Source organism: Ambystoma mexicanum, chromosome 3q, assembly GCF_040938575.1.
Source record: "Ambystoma mexicanum isolate Mex_15411 chromosome 3q, UKY_AmexF1_1, whole genome shotgun sequence".
NCBI lineage: Eukaryota > Metazoa > Chordata > Amphibia > Caudata > Ambystomatidae > Ambystoma > Ambystoma mexicanum.
This window is the reverse complement of record NC_090926.1, coordinates 231,506,686-231,524,072: the sequence shown is the minus strand read 5'-3', so window position 1 is coordinate 231,524,072 and position 17,387 is coordinate 231,506,686. Positions and strand designations below refer to the sequence as shown.

Here is a 17,387-nt window from a genome sequence, read left to right as displayed (position 1 = left end):
GTAGCCAAATTATAATGCAATGCCTGGTAGGGATTGTATTTATTTTCTTTCCCTCCACTTCTATTCAACAGGAATGAGTGCTCCTAAACAATATTCGCCAAAAAAGTACATCCATATTGTGAGAGAGCATCTCCTCGCCCCATGAAAAATCCATCTTTTTTAGCAATGTGGTCCACTGTGCTTCATGTACTTGCTTTTGGTCTACCACCTGTAGAACTCGTAACCTCAGATGTGTGGCTTAATCATTTCAGGTCATCTCTTCTTCGAGGCCAGGGCTACAAACCTTCATGAGCTCATTTACATCCTATAAAGTAGACATCACATTCTCTGCACTCTCACTGGAAAACCAGAGAACAGGATACTCTGGGAATAGTCCAGAAGGCGGCTTGGGCCCCCAGTGGTGGCACTTAAACTATAGTGTGGTACGCATGCTTGTTCCGGAAAAAGAGGAAAACAGTGCTTTTTGAAGTGTAAAACCCAGAGGTTTGCCTACGTGAAATCCTGATAGATGGTTGGTTATGTTTGCATATTTCTTTCAAGTCTTACCTTTTATTACTGGCCCCTGGCAGACACAAGTGTGAAATGGAGAATGCTAATGGCCCCTTTTCCTGACAAGTCACTGGGAAGCAGCCAATAACATTCCAAAGCCCCTCAATCTGTGCATATGCCTCAGTAAATGCCTGCAATACATAAGCATGACTTTGTTTCTAGCTAGTCTGCGATGTGTCTAAGTTGACATGAAAACAGTGAGGTAATAATTCATACACACTTGCACATTTTATTTAGAAGATGCTTGTGTGAAACAATTCTGTAATGTGAAGGCAAGTAGGGTAATACGCAAATGCCTGGTTGTCTTGTGCAGGTTACAAAGTTTCAAGCATCAGGGTGTTGTAATGTTTTTATGGACTCCTTCATTTCGGGAATAAGGGTTGTTTACAATTAATGTTGAAAACAAGGAAAGGGGGTGTTTTTAAAAAAAATGGAGACGAGCCAGGGTACAACCTTAGACTCATACTGCCACCACCCGGCTTGGCCCTTATCATTGAGAAGGATGGTAGGACCCATGTCCTATCCTATAGTCAGTTCACTCAGAACCAACCCACCCCAGAAATTCCATGTATACTGTTCTATCACTGACTCTCTCTTTCACTCTCTTTTCTCTGCTGATCTCCCATCATCCTAAATTTCAGAACAGCATTGAAGACTTGTTCGTTCCAATCTGCCTAGTGACCCTAGTTGTTTGATCTGTCTCTTTTCCTGCTCTTCACACTCTATCCCTACAGAAATCTGTCACTGCTCTGAAGCGAATTGAAGCATAACAAATAAAGTCAATTGAATGAATGGCGAGTCGCACCATAGCAATATTGGTAGATGCATAGATGAACCAGTTGAACTGATGGGAGGAATCGGCACTGTAGAGAAGGCACAGGTGCTAGCATCCACATTGCAAGTAGCTGCTGGAAGCATGCACTTACTTCACAAACTGGTTGAGGAGATCCAGGCTAGATTCTAGTTGTGTGTAACATTCTCAGGCATGCCTGTTGTGCTTTTTATCTGACTCTGTGTTTTACTTTTGCAGTCCGGGGATCCCTGATAGTGGTTCCGGAGACACGAACCTTCAGGAGAGATCAATGAAGTCTAAACCAGAGGGGGAGCAATCGCTGAGTGTGGAAAAGGCCTCGCCAGTTGCTGACCAACACCTTAGCTCCAACTCCTCCAGCACAGGAGGCATTTTGAAGCAGGCAGTGTACCCATTGCCCAGAGATTGTATGGCTGGCACAAACTCACAATCGCCCCCTCACGAACACAGGCATTCATTGGACCCTGCAGCACAGGCCAACCTGCAGATGGGAACCATAGGACCGTCCTCATCTGCTCCATGTGATGCAGCAGGTGTGCCACGTACACCCTCACCAGGCAGCTGCCGAGTGGTCACGCACCAGAAGATATCCTGTGAAAGTAACGGCCCTCCTTCATCATGTCACTCCAGACCCAAACTGCTCACCATACAAGAGACCACACAAACTGCTTTCCCACACATGAACGGTTCAGGACCAGTGCTCTCCAAAGTTCATATGGGCAGTGGTGCAGCCTCGCCGGGGCAGCGCCTGGGCAGGCAGTCTTGCGAGGATACCAGCAGCGCCCCTCACCCCAGCCCCGAAAGACCGGATGAGCATCCCAATAGCCCATGTACAGCAACACCTAGTGGCAGACTGGGCAACACTGGACACCCATTACCAGAATCCCGTAATGTTTTGCAGAATCACTCACCCCCTGAAAAGACCACCTGGCCTCTATGCAGCGAGAACGTTGGACCGTTGAGTGGCCACACTGAAAGATCACGGGTGTCAAAGGTGCCTAGTGAAAGCCCTGATGACTCACCCCTTACCCCGCGGTCCCTGAGTGTGCAGATGCCATTCGCTTTGGGAAGTCTATCTGACATACCGTCCTCCCCCACCCCTTCCTTTCCTATCACCACAGCTTTTTATACAGGTAGCCCCCAATCCCCACCTCTAAACGCAGGAGGCCCAGCCCAACAGAGAGTGTCAGTGGACCTGCCGTCGCAACCGCCACTGCCTGAGAAACGTCATCCATTATCATCTAGCGACCGGTCAACCTCATCTGTGGGCATAGAGAAGACGTCTACGTTGGCCCGGAGTCCCGGGCCATCCCATCATGTAACCTTCTCACTAGTGGACAACACCCCTCCTCCCTCAGGTAGGCAAACAGTAACTCGCTTTGCATGACTGCATGCACGGATGAGCAGAAGAACGTTCTAGATAGAAGCAGCGTTGAACTCTTTTAAACCCATATTTTCAAATAATAGATTATATGTAGAGATTACACATGCTTATATATTGGTATAAAAGTACTATTCCTCACCCCAAAGTAGCACTTTTTAGGTGCCAACAGCAGTTGACACATGATGTGGTTGTAAGCACTCTGTTTTCCCTTTGCTGGTGGAGAAGTAGTGTGATGGTCCCTGAGCCTCATCACACTGCTTGCTGTTACGTTCTATAAAGCACAGGGGTATGTGCTATTCCTTTTCAGTTTTAGATGCATAAGCAGGGTTTCTCAGACTGAAGTGTGCTTTCCTGGAGATGGACACATCCAGAGACTAATCTGGCAAGCTCAAGCTGGGAATATTGCAGGGCTTGCCAATAGGGGCATACACAACTCAAGTGTCACAACTGTGAATGTACTGGGATTTTGCAAACTGGAAGCATACTTGCATTGTCCAGTGGTGACATGGAAGCATGCTTGGATTGTGTACTCGTAAAGTGGGAATTTTCACAAGGTTGAAAAGTCTTTATTAAACAACACAAAATAACAAGAGATTCAGTAGTACTGGTTATCATGGTGGGTAACTTAAATAAGACAATCGTTCAGGATTTTCATTCGCACATAGTCTGTCAGTCCTTCCTCCTCTCCATTAGGCTCCACCACCTGGCAGTCAAGAAAACCACTGACCATTGTTAGGTTTTTAAGTGTCCCAACACTTCTTTCTTGGCACTTGTGATAGATTGCTGCCTTTTACGCCCTTCTTAGGACATTGTTCCCCTCGGCATGTGAAGTTGCTGCTACCACTCATGATGATTAGCGCCATCTGTACTAGGGCCATCCATTAGTCTCCAGTAAATCTTGCCAAGACCTCATTGGCCCCGAGAATCAGCAAGCATAGCCTTATTGCTGCTGGCCACAGACCCTGCCACAATCTCACCCAGCACTTAGGTCTCAACCACTCTGGTAGGCTCCTGCCCTTTGGCTTGGCCACCTTTGCTCCTTCACACCTGGACTCCTTCAGAATTTTGTTTGCCTTGTCTTCACTCGCCTCTTCCATCTGTCCAATCTGGATCTCCTTTCTCTTCTCCTCAAAGCCACACAGCGCTCTGCTCCTCTCCTCTTCCCTCTCAGTTTGTCTTCTCCCCCCTCACTCTCTGCTTTCTGGCCAGTGTACCTGGCTCTCCTCCTTTCCTCGCTTTTAGGGTTCCAGCCACAGCTCTCCTGCTGTTTTTGTTCTTCTCCTCCAGTGGCCCAGTTATTGTCTACTACCTCCTTCTAATCTCCCTTTTAACCCATACGCTACCTCCTTCTAATCACCCTTTCCACCTTGGCTGGTCTTACTTCCTTGACATTTCTTCTGCCTTCCTCCACAACCACTACCTTTTCCTAGCTAACCCCTTATGCACCTCCTTCCACCCTTCTTCTTTGCCCCCACCCACTGTATCTCTCAACACTTCCTTCTCCTTCCCCTCCGCCGTTTCTCTCACTATCTCCTTCTCTGCCACCACCTCCTCTGTTTTATTAGCCTCCTTGGCACTCTTCCACGCACTCACCTGCTCTCTCTGCCTCTGATCCCTAACTTCCACTCACTTGCCAAACCCCAATGCCTTGAACTGCTCTAGCGGGCTGTTCCGCTGACACCATGATTGACTGGTACTTTTCAGCGTGGGCTTGGTCTCACTGTTGTTCAAGCACTGCTTTGACTCACTTGTACCAAAAGCAGCTTTCCATGTTTGAGTGTCCCGTAACACCACCTGGTGACTTGCAGTTTTAGGTGCCATCATCTTGATTTCACTTGCTCACTTGCATCGTCGAGTTGCATTGTTGCTATCCATCACTCTTCCAGAGTGAGTGTTTCCAGATCTGCAGGTGCACCTTCATTCCTTGTATGATGGCTTGCAAACTCGAGTAAGCATCTGCTGTTTGGGGAAGCATGTTGAATGAAGACAGTCATTTTTCAAACTGGTTGCTATTCTTGCGTTGCTGAGTTTGGGGTGTCCTGTGGTCAAACAAAGATGGAGAGCCGTGGTCATGAGCAAAAACACTTTTCAAATTGTCAGAGTGAGCCACTGTAGTTTATAGTATAGCAACAGGTATTTGTGTGCACCGGTGCTATATTTACCGGCTTTGCTGTGCTGGACCTCTGAGCGGCATGGTGGTCCACATTGCTAAAGCGTTGCTCCAAGCTGGTGAACCTAATGCTACCTTTTCTCCAGAGTTCTGAAGAAAAACAGGTCCTTCTTTTCCCAGGGGCCAAGTAATGGATGAGACCTTCCGATTTCCCATTCCCAGGTCCTTAGTATGTGACGCTATGAGCACATTGGGGTTCTTCATACATTGGTGAGGCGATAGGGCTGACAGACTTGGGGCACTCTGGGTTCTGATCTTGGATGTTACCCTCAGGTTGATGATGGACTTAAGAGAATGGGAGATCCTCCGAAAACCCACATCATAGTCGTTGGTGGTGTCCCACGCCCAGGGTCATCCGAGTCCCATGACCCAAAATCCAAAAATGGATTTTGTCACAAATTATACTTGAATTATGCACTCTGGGATACTGAATACTATGAACACACCGGCATGTGTGAACTGGGAATACACTGGAGTTGTCAAAACAAGAGTGTACTCGGATTTCACCATTGTGTGTGTGCTGGGACTGCCACTATGGTTTTATATTGGGATTGTGCAGACTAGATGCACAATGGGATTTTGAAAACTGGGAGTGGATTGGAAATGTGTGACAGCAAACTCGTATGCTGGGATTCTTCAAACTGGATTGTAAAATCTGGACGGTACTGGAAGCGTGCAAAACTGAGAATGCACTCAAATTCTTCAGATTGGGAATGGATTGGAATTGGAGAAACTGTGATATTCCCTGGGTGTCAAACTGGGATTTTACAAACTGGGTACATGGTGGCTTTGTCACTTTTGGAGAATACTGGGATATCAAACTTGGCATACACAGACACTGTAAAAACTGGCCATGTCAAACTGGGAATATATAGGGGTTGCCACTATGACAGTATACTGGGATTGTGCAAAATTGGAAAATACTGTATTGGCAAACTGGGATTATGAAAAAATTGAATATACTGGCATTCTGGAAACCATGAATATACTTGGATTATTTAAATTGGGAAATATACTGGAATTGGTAAAAGAGGAATTTACTGGGATTGTTTTATAATTGCAGAATTGTGCAAATAGGGACTATACTAGGAGTGTGTTAACTGGGAATATATTGGGGTTGCCACTTTATTATAAGGTCACAGAAAATATTTATGATGTGGAAAAAGAAGTACTCAGGTTACACAGAATACATAGCAGAGCATAGTGTAAATACAAAACAGTAAATGAGCAGCCAATGCCCAACTCACTCTTTGTCCTTAAATGTAGGCCTCATACCTGTAGCAGACACAAAACATAGTTTCATTGGCGAGTTGAAGAGTACACCTCTAAATAATATTACACACAATAATTAACATCATGTTCAGGATCCAACTGTACCACACAGCAGTTAACACAGGTTTCCTATTACATTGTGAATAAAGCATTATTTATTTTATTTATTTATTTGTTTTTTATAACGCGCCTAATACCGTACCTGAGTTCGGTTTCTAAGCGCGGATCCGGGATTCAAACCTCTGTTGCTCTGCATGGTCTTGCTTCCAAGACCAGAGCGTTGCCCCTGTGCTATCCTCTGTATCATTATACATAATAAACCTGCACATAACACATTTGTGTCATTTAGATGTAGTGAACACGGTATCATAATTGCCAGGACGGCTACCAAAGTCTAGGATTTATTTTAGGAAGAAAGTCCCTAGCCCTAGAAAGGCATATTACAGACAAAGGAGGCAAACAGTTGCAACACACAGTGATAAAATGCACATCATAGGCAGGACTGTAGTACAAAGACCTAATAATCCCTAATAAATCAGAGAACATCTCTAAAAATCCAGGGCTTTCTGGAGAACTCCAGGGACTCTGGGGGGACCCTAGAAAAATCCAGGATCCAGGTATAATATGATTGGTTATTTATAATGCGCTTAATATCCAGAGGTTTCTAAGCACGGACCGGGAATCGAAAGTGTTGCTCCATGTCGTCTTGCTTTCAAGGCGAGCATGTTGCCCCTGAGCTATCCTCCCTAGACTAAGGTAAATATCGGGCAGTGTCCCTTGTAGGATTTCAAAGTTGAAGAAGATGTCCCATAGGAAATAACAGGACAAAGACTGTATGCTGACATGTGCCGGTAATGATGAAAAGCTGGGTTTGTCCCAGTTCTTTCCCACATGAACCCAAAAACAAATTATCGAACCCCACAAGTGAAGACCAGAAGAAGATATCTAGTGGAGGGTTAAGGATGCAGCAGACCCAGGAGCAGAAAATGATTCAGCCCCCAATGTTAACCAATTGGAAATGCAGTTAAAGGGGACTTGCAGAACCCAACGGCCACAGAACATGGAAACCCCCGAGGGTCATTATCTCAAATAATTTGGAAACCCAGGGCACAGAGGTAATTACTTAAAGTGTTTTCTTCCAGAAGCTCAGTTCCAAGAAGGCAAATCCACCAGGTGGGTAAAGACTTATTTTTAAAGACCAAAATTAAGGATCTAGTCTCCCATGGTCTTGTACCCTGAGCAAATGAAACCCTGACAGCCCAAAAGAAGAACAATCATCCTTCACAGGAATGATGCCCACCATCCAGAAGGGGACTCATCAACCGAGATGCTGCAAGAGGACATAGGAACACGAACATGGCAGACCCCAGCAGCTCAGCAAAAAAAATGGATGGCACGTCAGCAAAGATAGTCCCTGCATAAGAAGAACAGTAGCAATGACCCGAGAGAACCCAGACAAGTAGAATTTGCAGTAGCTGGGGTCCCAACAACCTTCAGGGTGGCAGCATCTTCCAAAATCAAGGTTGCACACCCTGGCTGGCAATGGCAGTAATATACAGTGACATGGCTTTCAAAATGGTCTTTGGTTGGAATGCCTGGCTCTAACAGATGAGGAGGACCCGTAGAAGGCCAAGAAAACCTCCGAAAGGTCAGCTAGCGGCCAAAACCCCAACCTGGAGATATGCCCAGACCACAGCATCAAGCCAGGATGGCCAGAAGAGAGCCTAAATGACTGACAATGGCAGTAAATGGCTGGAAATCCTACACCAGGTAAGCAGACCCGCTCACCTTCCAAAATTTTAGCAGTACTGAGCTCAGGAATAGGGGTTCCCCAAAATAGCCCTTTACTCACAGGGACTGGCTTCTGCTAGCCCACCAAGCCCATTACAGGATTTAAAACAATGATTTTGGTGGCCAAACATTCCGGTTGTCCTCAAAAACCACCAAACACCTAGGCACCCACTCACCCCAAAGTAAGTGTAGTGTCCTGCTCAGGGCTAGGAATTTGTCTAATGCAGTCCAAACCACTGTGGGGCTGCCATCTAGGGATCACATGCGCCCACATTGGCAGAACAGCAGTTTTAAGGCCTTACAACCAAATGGGCAATAGAAGGTCTTGGAAAATATCGTTTTTGACAAAATGTGCTACCCACTAGGGTGGTTCGAAGGTTAAGATTAAAAATGCTTCCCGAAAGGCCTGCTTGTCGTTTTTGTGTCAAATTGAGGAAATTGAAACTTAACAACACTTGATTATTCAGTATCCCAATCTACAACTAATTAGATATGAGTTTTTAAACATTTAATGGTAGCTGATAAGCTAATAGCAGGCTCTCAACTATGGTTAAACATTTGCTCTGGATCAACGGTCTCCTTAATATTAGCACCAATGAGATATTTATGCAAGATTTTAGATCTTGGGCCTCAGGGTTAAGTGAAATTACATTTTCTAACTGTAAATTCTCCGGGGGTGGATAATAGCCCCACCGCCATTCGGACAGATTTTCAGAATATAATATGTGTAAGATAAATAAATGATAGTATTTACATATGTGGACACTTTATATGTGTGTGACAAATGTATCACCTTTTTAAAGGAATTGTAGGTGTTTTCATGTGTTTCAATACATTTATATAAAATGTGTAATGTTTCATTAAAATCATAACAAAAGAAAAATAAGCAATTTAAATAAAAGCAGTAGTACCCCAATGGCAACCATAAAAGTACATCGGACTACAAATGCAGTAAATAGGCTTGCACTCCTGGTGAAGCCAAAACGAAATATTAGCTACCACCAGCCTGCCTCTTAAAACCAATGTAAGGTGATCAAATCACCATAGAACAAACATGGGGGGACTATGAGGCACATTAAGTAAGCAAAGATGTACATAGTGGACAGGGCAGTACAGCAGAAGTCACTCCGATCAACAAAATACATTGGAAACCCCCAAAAATAAAGAAGGAAAAGCCAAAATGGAGGGGTCCCATAAAAGGAGACTGCAGAACCCTCAAAAATAAAATTCTGTTCTAACAGATGCCCACACGCCCACATCCCTAGCCCAGGACTTTACCAGTGGTAATTAATCCTGTGATGGGTAAGTCCAGCCCACAGATAAGGAGTGTATCAGGCAATGTTTACTCCCTATAAATAGGCAAATACTGCCAAAAAATTAAAATAGGGAGTAAAAATACTCCCAACAAAGAAGGACACATAGGGACTTGTGCCCTGCTTTCACCCACACAGCTCCATGCATTTGTTTGGAACAGTAGTGCATGTTGTACAACAGGAAGAAACTACTATTATTACAACCTGATCAGAATTAGTAATGTGTATGAACAACTAGGTGCAAAGGAATAATTAATATAAAAACATTTCCATTTTCCGGGTTAAAACATATTTTTACTACCGTATAAAATACTCTCATTGGCAACTGAACTTACATTTTTACTCCCTAAAAAATAATTTTACTCCCTACTTTAAAAAACAGGCAGTAAAATCCTTCCACTTCAAAATCTTATCTGGACCACTGGGTAAGTCATATGGATATTTATAGTTGATTAAACTGTCCAGGAAGGACGGAAGCTGTTTTTGGAGCGATTTCCAACTTATATTTGTTCAGAAGGCCCCGCCTCTTCAGGCTATAGGACCTACAACATCCTTTTGTAATTTTCCTCCACCTAAGAGAGAGGGTCAATTGCAAAATACTCTCAAGGGGGTTTCCTTTCCCAGAACCTTTAATAGATTTTTCAACAAGGCCTCAATGGGGCCCTCAATATAGGATTCTAATTATCCAGAGTGGTCTCCATCAAGAGAGATTCAGACCCTCAGGAATTCTATCCACCTCTCCAGTAGAAGCAGGTTGTGTCACAGGGTTGTTGGCTGGATGTCTAGAGTAAGAGCTAGGCTTAGCCTTCTTTTTCCTCCTGGATCCGGGCAACTTTGCATGTGTAGAGGTTGCCCCTTTGACAATCTGACCCACTAAAGGAGTGGGTGGGGAATAACCTTGCTGCTCCTGAAACCAGAGTGGTGCTTCTTAAGACATCATTCTCTTCCAAACCATTCCCTTCCATAGTAGCACTCTCCAAGGGACTTTTTCACGAACAATGACAGGAAGGACTAACTTCTTGCCAGCTATTTGGAAGGAGACATCAACTTTGCGGAAAGTCTGAAGGGCACCACTAGATAACTTAGCAAATTTCAAAGACCTATTTGCTAGAACCTTTGGTCCAAAGAAAGTACTGTCTACATCAGTCACATTTGCAGCAATGTCCCTTATCTCGTAGTTGCTCTGACAGCTACACAAAAGAGATGGTGGTACTGATGGGTATTAAGAGGACATTTGTCCCCTCTACGAAAGAGGCTGAAGAAATCTCTGGCATGTCTGCTTTTGAGCATGTCTCCTCAGAGTCAGAGACGTGGCGCTTAGCCTTATACCTCTGTGTCCCTTTTCGGCCAATTTAGACTACCTGTGGGTTTTGGTCAGACCCACCACAGTCCCATCAAGTGCCAGGGAGCCTGGGAATAGCACATTTTTAAGCAAGATGCATCCCCACCTCTAAGTTGTGTGCCTGGGATCAAGGGAACTTGACGTACTGCACTAATTTGACCCATAATCACTGTCAATGGAACTGTCCTTGTGTTCCACTTCATGTGACTCCCACAGGTCTGCACTTTTAGCCGGCACCATTAGATCCAACATCTCAGAGATCATACTGTGGAGTCCACGTTGTAGCCAATCAGCCAACCCATTCATTTTTCCCGGACTCATACACCCAAGACACCCATTGGAGAGGGGCGAGAGAGAGGAATACTGAGAGGAGAGTGAAGGAGAGAGTTGGAGGGAGAGTCATTTGGAAGTTGGAGAAAGATTAGGTACCATCTGGAAGTGAGAGTTGGATGTTGGAGGGAGAGTGTTGAGGAAAATGGAGGAATATTGGGTGCCATCTGGCTAAAGACAGATTGGAAAGGTTGGAGGAGAAGAAGCACCAAGAGCAAAGGAGGCAACAAGTGGTAAAGAGTGTAAAGCAAAGTCATTACCATCTGTGAAGAAAAGGTAGGCGGGAGACACAACTACTATGCCTGAGAAGGTGAGAGGAGAACATGTGTTCCTACGAGAGAGAGAGAGCGAGAGTGAGGCTAAGCAGGCTCCATTGGAACAAGTTGATGCAGGGCAGAATCTTGAGTTTGTAGGAGTTGGTAAGAGACAGTGCCATTCCACTGGGACCATGGGATTATGATAAGGATAGTCAGAAAGACGGCGTACTAGCAATCGGTGTCATAAAGCAGAGATGTTGTCAGCGAACAAAGAACAGCCCAAGTCCAATCGTTGGATCTTAGGAGAGTGAATCAGTGCTGAAGAGATTTGCCCAGTGCCTCAACCTCTTGGAGGAGACCAACAGACTTTTGAAAGTCTAGAATGTGGTGGCTCAAAAGACCAGGAACCCAGCCTATGATGAAGAGGGTACAGGAACCCAAATAATCCTCAACTCGAAGGCAAAGACAAGAACCATCAACTGAAGATTTTAGTCGGGCTGGATGCACCCAATTCTGGAAACTTTGCCTACAGTCAGAGCAGAGAAGCAACCTACTATAGTCTTTATTGTTGTGCAAATCACACCCTATTTTGGGGTTCTGCTGTCCCATTCTATGGGACAACTACACTTTTACCTTTTTCCCCCTTTGGTTTTTAGGATCTTTGAATTATTTTAGTTGTCAGATGGACTTCTATTTAAAACCCGCTGTGATTACAATACTTTTTGAGTATATTGACAAATAGCTACCCGCCTACACACGTGCTAGGTGTGTCTAGTTGCAAAAAGAGTGCTACCTATCATGTCGGTGAATTGATTGCGACAGAAGCAATAGAGATATACATTTTTTAATTTATTAATCAAAAACACTCAATAAGATATATGTTAAAAAAGACAAAAATGCATTTTGTTTGTACATAACATCACATAAAAAACATATAGTGAAAGTCAATATTTTCAACCAAAAACAGTTTCTTCGAACTTAACACAAACATCATATACTGGTGATGTTGTGGGGTTAGTAAAAGTGTGAGGTGAACATCTTGTTGTTGAGTGAAGCCTCAAGTTACAATTAGCTTGTCCTTGACTCTGTCCCAATCAATTCACCGACATGATATGATAGGTAGCACTCTTTTTGCAACTAGACACACCTAGCACGTGTGTAGGCGGGTAGCTGTTTCTGTGGCATTCTCTTTACCTATATGTTCGCAGTAGTCCTCTGCCACACAGCCCCCTAAAAAAGAGGACTTTGCAGCTCTAACTGCTTTGTATCAGTATATTGACAGATGACATGATTGAAGGATTCGAAGGGTTTTGCACAGCCCCATGTGTTAGGAATACAACACTACAATGAAATGTTTTACTTATTCTTGCATTCAAATGGAGAAGTGATGACAGCAGTACTTACACACGAAGATGACATTAGGACATGGACACAAACCATTAGCCTATTATAGTGGGATTCTAGACCCAGTAATGAAAGGACATTATCCTTGCGAACAAGTGTTAGTTGCTGCTGCTTTCGCGATTGAGAATGCTACCGATATTACAATGGAATGCTCGATAATATTCTTTGTTGAACATTCCCTATTTGCCATTTTGAAGAAACCTAAAAGTACATTGACTACACAAAGAGTGCCTGGGTACGAAGTGATTATTTCATATCCAGCAATCAAAATTGTTAGATCTAGAATAGTCCAGCAACATTTATACCAGAACCAGTAGGGAAGGACATCTATGTACATGATTGTACAACGTATACTGAATTCTATAATGATATTCCCCATGTGAGAGAAAATGCTCTTGGAGGAGGCAAAATTCTCTTTTTTTGATAGTTCTTCAAAAATTTACCAAACGACTGGCGAAGGGCATACTTAGGTGCCAGAAGTGAAATTAAAAAAGAGCAGTGAATTCAAAGTAGTGACGGGTGTGAGATTGCTTTCTCACTGTTCAGCGCAGGCTGCCAAATTAGTGGGGCTCATCGCCGCGCTTCAGAGATTGTGTCAGTGTATTCTGACTGCCTACCTTATGACAACCGTACACACAGAGCTGTCACATTGGAAAAGGAGAGGTTTCCTCCGTGCAGACGGCACTCCAGTGCAGCATGCGTCCCTAGTGGCCAAGCTCATTAAATTACTAAACCTCCCATTGGCTATCGCTATTAGGAAAGATTACATTTATGTGCAAATTGTGCCTCCATTTATGGACCACCCAAACCTTTTGCTTTTGAGTGGCTATCCTAACCTGACTTTTTCCAGTGGAGCACAGCTGTCAGATGAACTCCCCTGGGCTTTTGCTCACTTTTTTATGGAGAAACTGACACATCCTTCAGACTGTCAGTCAAAAACTAAGGGAAACATAGTTCCCCAGTACTATGTTGCCATTTCTTGGTAACCTTTTAACCGTGCACAATGTACCTTCCAGTACAGTGTGATGGGGTCTCTTTTTGTTTTATGGCCCTAGACACCCTCAAAGGATTTTTTTGCTGATTGTACGAGTGTGCCTGGTACGAGCTGGTGGCAGCAGTTACTTTTTACAATGTTTTACTTCTTTTTACTGAGTTAAACCGTGTTTGGCTCGAGACTGTGGCCAGGTCTGAAATAAATGGCCGAGCCACAAAGTCTTTTGTTCTGTCCCACGTCCATTTTGTCCCTTGCCTTCACCCAGGTCAAGTAACCCAGGTTTTCCTTATTTGGGCATGCAGCCTCCTGCAAAAACCGATCTCTTTCGCAGGTTTCTGCCTTTCACGTATGTGTGCCCAGGAAGAGGGCTAGTGCTGCCTAGTTCCAATGCACACTACTGGTGCCAGGATGTATAGAGTGCCCGATTGACTGAGACCACCATGGGCCATGATTGGTCCACATCTGGGATGCCTGCAAGAGAGCAGAGCTTCAATTGAAAGCCCTCGAATTTGGCGCAAAGCTAATCTTGGATAAGAGAAGGGGCTCTGCAGCCATTCAGGTTGTTCACCTGTGTTCTCACTGAACTACAGAAGGAGCAAAGTTCCCTACATGAAGAAACAGACTAATGAAACTGTCGGAGATGCTTTGGAAGGTTTTGGCACCCTTTGCCCCCTGCTGTCCCATCAGACCCATGCTTTCTTCTTTGATCAAGAAGGACTGCCAAGGCACTTTGCCCCTTCGGAGTAGTGGGAACAACTACTCTCAGCGCCCCCTGCTTATCCACCAAATGAGCCTCTTCGGAAGTGTTCCTGCACCATCCAGCATACTTTCCAGCTCTACCTCAGGGTAACACGCAGCTCCGTCTCTGTCTCGAGTGCAGACCCAAGACGTGGGACATCGCTTGCTTATGGTCCCATGCATTCTCCTGCCAAATTATGCAGGCCTAGCTCCTCTGGGTCCCAAATAAGGAGGGTGCGTAATGCTGTCCGCATCCACGATTCCCGCATCACTACCTGGTGGTGACGGTCGCTATAGTTCCCCTGTTCTGCTCTCCTGTGCCCTGAAGCCAGCTGTACCAGAATTGTCTTCATATCTCTTTCGGAAGCTGAGAAAAGGCAACTGTCCCCTCAAGGACAATCATTCTCCACTGCAGCCGCTGAGAGATGGAGTGCCGCAAAACTGCAGGACTTGAACCTACTAGTGACCTCGACTAAACTGGCAAAGTTTGGTATGGACTGTGCCGAGGGTGGGAGAGTAATTACATAACTTACCAGTGGCCCCTTGGCACAGCTGATCATTTTTATGCACGCCTAATACCATTCCTGAGTTCGGTTTCTAAGCGCAGATCCAGGATTGAAACCTGTTTCTCTGCGTGGTCTTGCTTCCAAGACCAGTGCATTGCCCCTGTGCTATCCTCCAATATCCCTTAAAGGTCTTCGAACTTCGCTGGGTTAGCCTGCGCTCCCTAGCTATTCCCCCCTTTTGTACACTGCTTTGCTGCCAAGGGCAGGGCCTACTCGAATAGTGGGAACCTTCATCGCCTCAAGCCCCTTCCTGACATGCTATAGTCCCTACAAGAAGACCCGCTTTTTCTTCATCTGCGCGATTGTGCGTTTTTACGCACAACTGTACTGTTGAGCATAAGGCTCCCCTCTTCTTAGGGCTGGACATGAAAGTTAGGGAACAAACTCTGAAGAATTGCCTATTGCCATTTGTGTACTAAACTTCACCCTCTCTTCACAGGTTGGGGTTGTATGTTGAAAGTAAATTGCATTAGGAAATGTAATGTATATATATACTGTATAGTTTAAGGATTTGTGTGATCATTGTTGTACTCATTGCTAAAGTTACTTGTGTCTATTTGAATCGGCTGACAATAAATGTATGGATATTTTCCATATACAGTTGTCTAAGAGCAATTTGTGGTTTGTTGCTGTGTGTGTGCTCATTGTGGGCTACCGATTACTCTCACCCCTCCTGAGACTTAGGGCCTCATCACGCGTTGGGCGGTAATGCTGGTGCTAATAGCGCTGGCGCTATCTGCCCTACCGCCAAACCCACCGGTGCTATTAGCGCCGGATCACGGGTTTGGCGGAACTGGAAATCCCCATTCCCCAATGAGCCCATTCGGGAATGCCCCATTCCCCATTGGGCTCAATGGGGAAATTTCGCGCTCTTACCACCGGCGGATTTCCCCTAAGAGCTGGGGGGAAATCAGCTGAAGCCATGACCTGGCAGACCCTTAAATGCAGCGGTAATAGTGCTACCGCCGCATTTAAGGGTTACCGCCAGACTCGTGATGAGGCCCTTAGTCTTGACCACCTGCCAAGATACGTAGATTGGTCTGGCTTCTCCAGAAGGTTGCCCTATTTCACTAAACCGAGGGTGGCCTTCTAAATTTCTGCCCACCAGGTCATCCATAGGCTGCATCACCTGTGGAAAAATAGGGACACACATTTGCATGGTAATGTTAGATTAGTGGTGTGCTTATAGACGAAATAATACAGACATGGCCTGCTTATGTGTTTCAGCAGTTACCAATCAGTCATATTCTACTGTTGGTCATGCTACACATCAATCGTGGCACATTACTCTTCTGCATTGCCATGGGGTCTTGTGTGGATCCCAGGAACCTTGCATATATATGAGTATATATCATGTTTGCATCTCACACAGTCTGCATGTTGATGCTATGAAACCTTTACGATTCCAGTAGATGCGTTCACGTGCCTTGGGGCTATGAAGGCAACATGTGTTATATCAGATACACCTACAAAGTTGGGCAGGCCAGCCCCACTGTAGAATTCAGTCCTATTGGTGTTGATGGAGGGACATATGTTGGGAATATGATGTGCTCCCCACACGTGGATGATGGCGTCAAGCATCTACATCAGGATGTTACTACATGCCAGCTGTGAGATGCCAGCTTCACATCCCACAGAGGTCTAGTAAGATCCACTGGCACAGAAATACAAGACACTCATCTCCTTCAGAATTGGAAGAACAGTAGGGACAATGGTGATCTTCGTCTCTAGATCTGCTACTCTACTATCTGTCAAGTCCATAATGGTCCTTTGGTCGAGTCTGTAGATGCCGAGTGGGTGTTCTGCTGTCACACCTGGAGACATGCCCTTGGCAGATGAATGCGTGTTTTTTTTTCTTCTGCCATCTGGGATGTACCCTTTAGGGGGCATAATGTTGGATATCAATTATCAGTGTGCATATTTGTGTGCATTTCATCCTTTTTATGCACACCCCATTTGTAGCCTGTCCCTGGGTAAACACGTATGTAATTTTCACCATTCAGTCATTGGTATAGTACATGGATGGGTATATTGTTGGTGGCACGTACCAGTCCTGGTGTGTTATATGCAGTATGCATGTTTCCTTGTCCTTCCTGGCACATTGGGCCCCAACATAAGTATGCATTTCCTTTGCTCCATTCACCGCACATTGTATGCAGCAAGGTCATCTGGTCCTGCTTTGTTTGCTTGTTTATTATTTGTATTGCGCACTAGACCCTTGGGTATCAGGGCTCATAGCATAAGACAACTTTAAGCTTGGTTACACAATGAGAAAATACAATAAAGTGCATATGATTTATACAAGTCAAGCAATATCCGTCAAACACAGATATATAATTATGCATACCTCAAGGTTTCATAAAAAGCAGCAGAACATAGTCGGAAAAAAAATGGACGAATGTTCATTTACAATGACTAGTCAAAACGGTACATTTAAAATCACAGCTAAGTGGATACTTATCTACA

At 44.8% G+C, this 17,387-nt stretch overlaps 1 protein-coding gene across 4 annotated transcripts in view; it reads left to right on the top strand.

The window, feature by feature from the left end:
- The window catches only part of TNS2 (tensin 2), a 590,960-nt gene that overhangs the window by 476,533 nt on the left and 97,040 nt on the right, over positions 1-17,387 (top strand). For all 4 annotated transcript variants that reach the window (XM_069653619.1, XM_069653621.1, XM_069653620.1 and 1 more), the window contains one exon: positions 1,580-2,718. In XM_069653619.1, the coding sequence (XP_069509720.1) occupies positions 1,580-2,718 (1,139 nt within the window). The remainder of the gene's footprint in view (positions 1-1,579; positions 2,719-17,387) is intronic.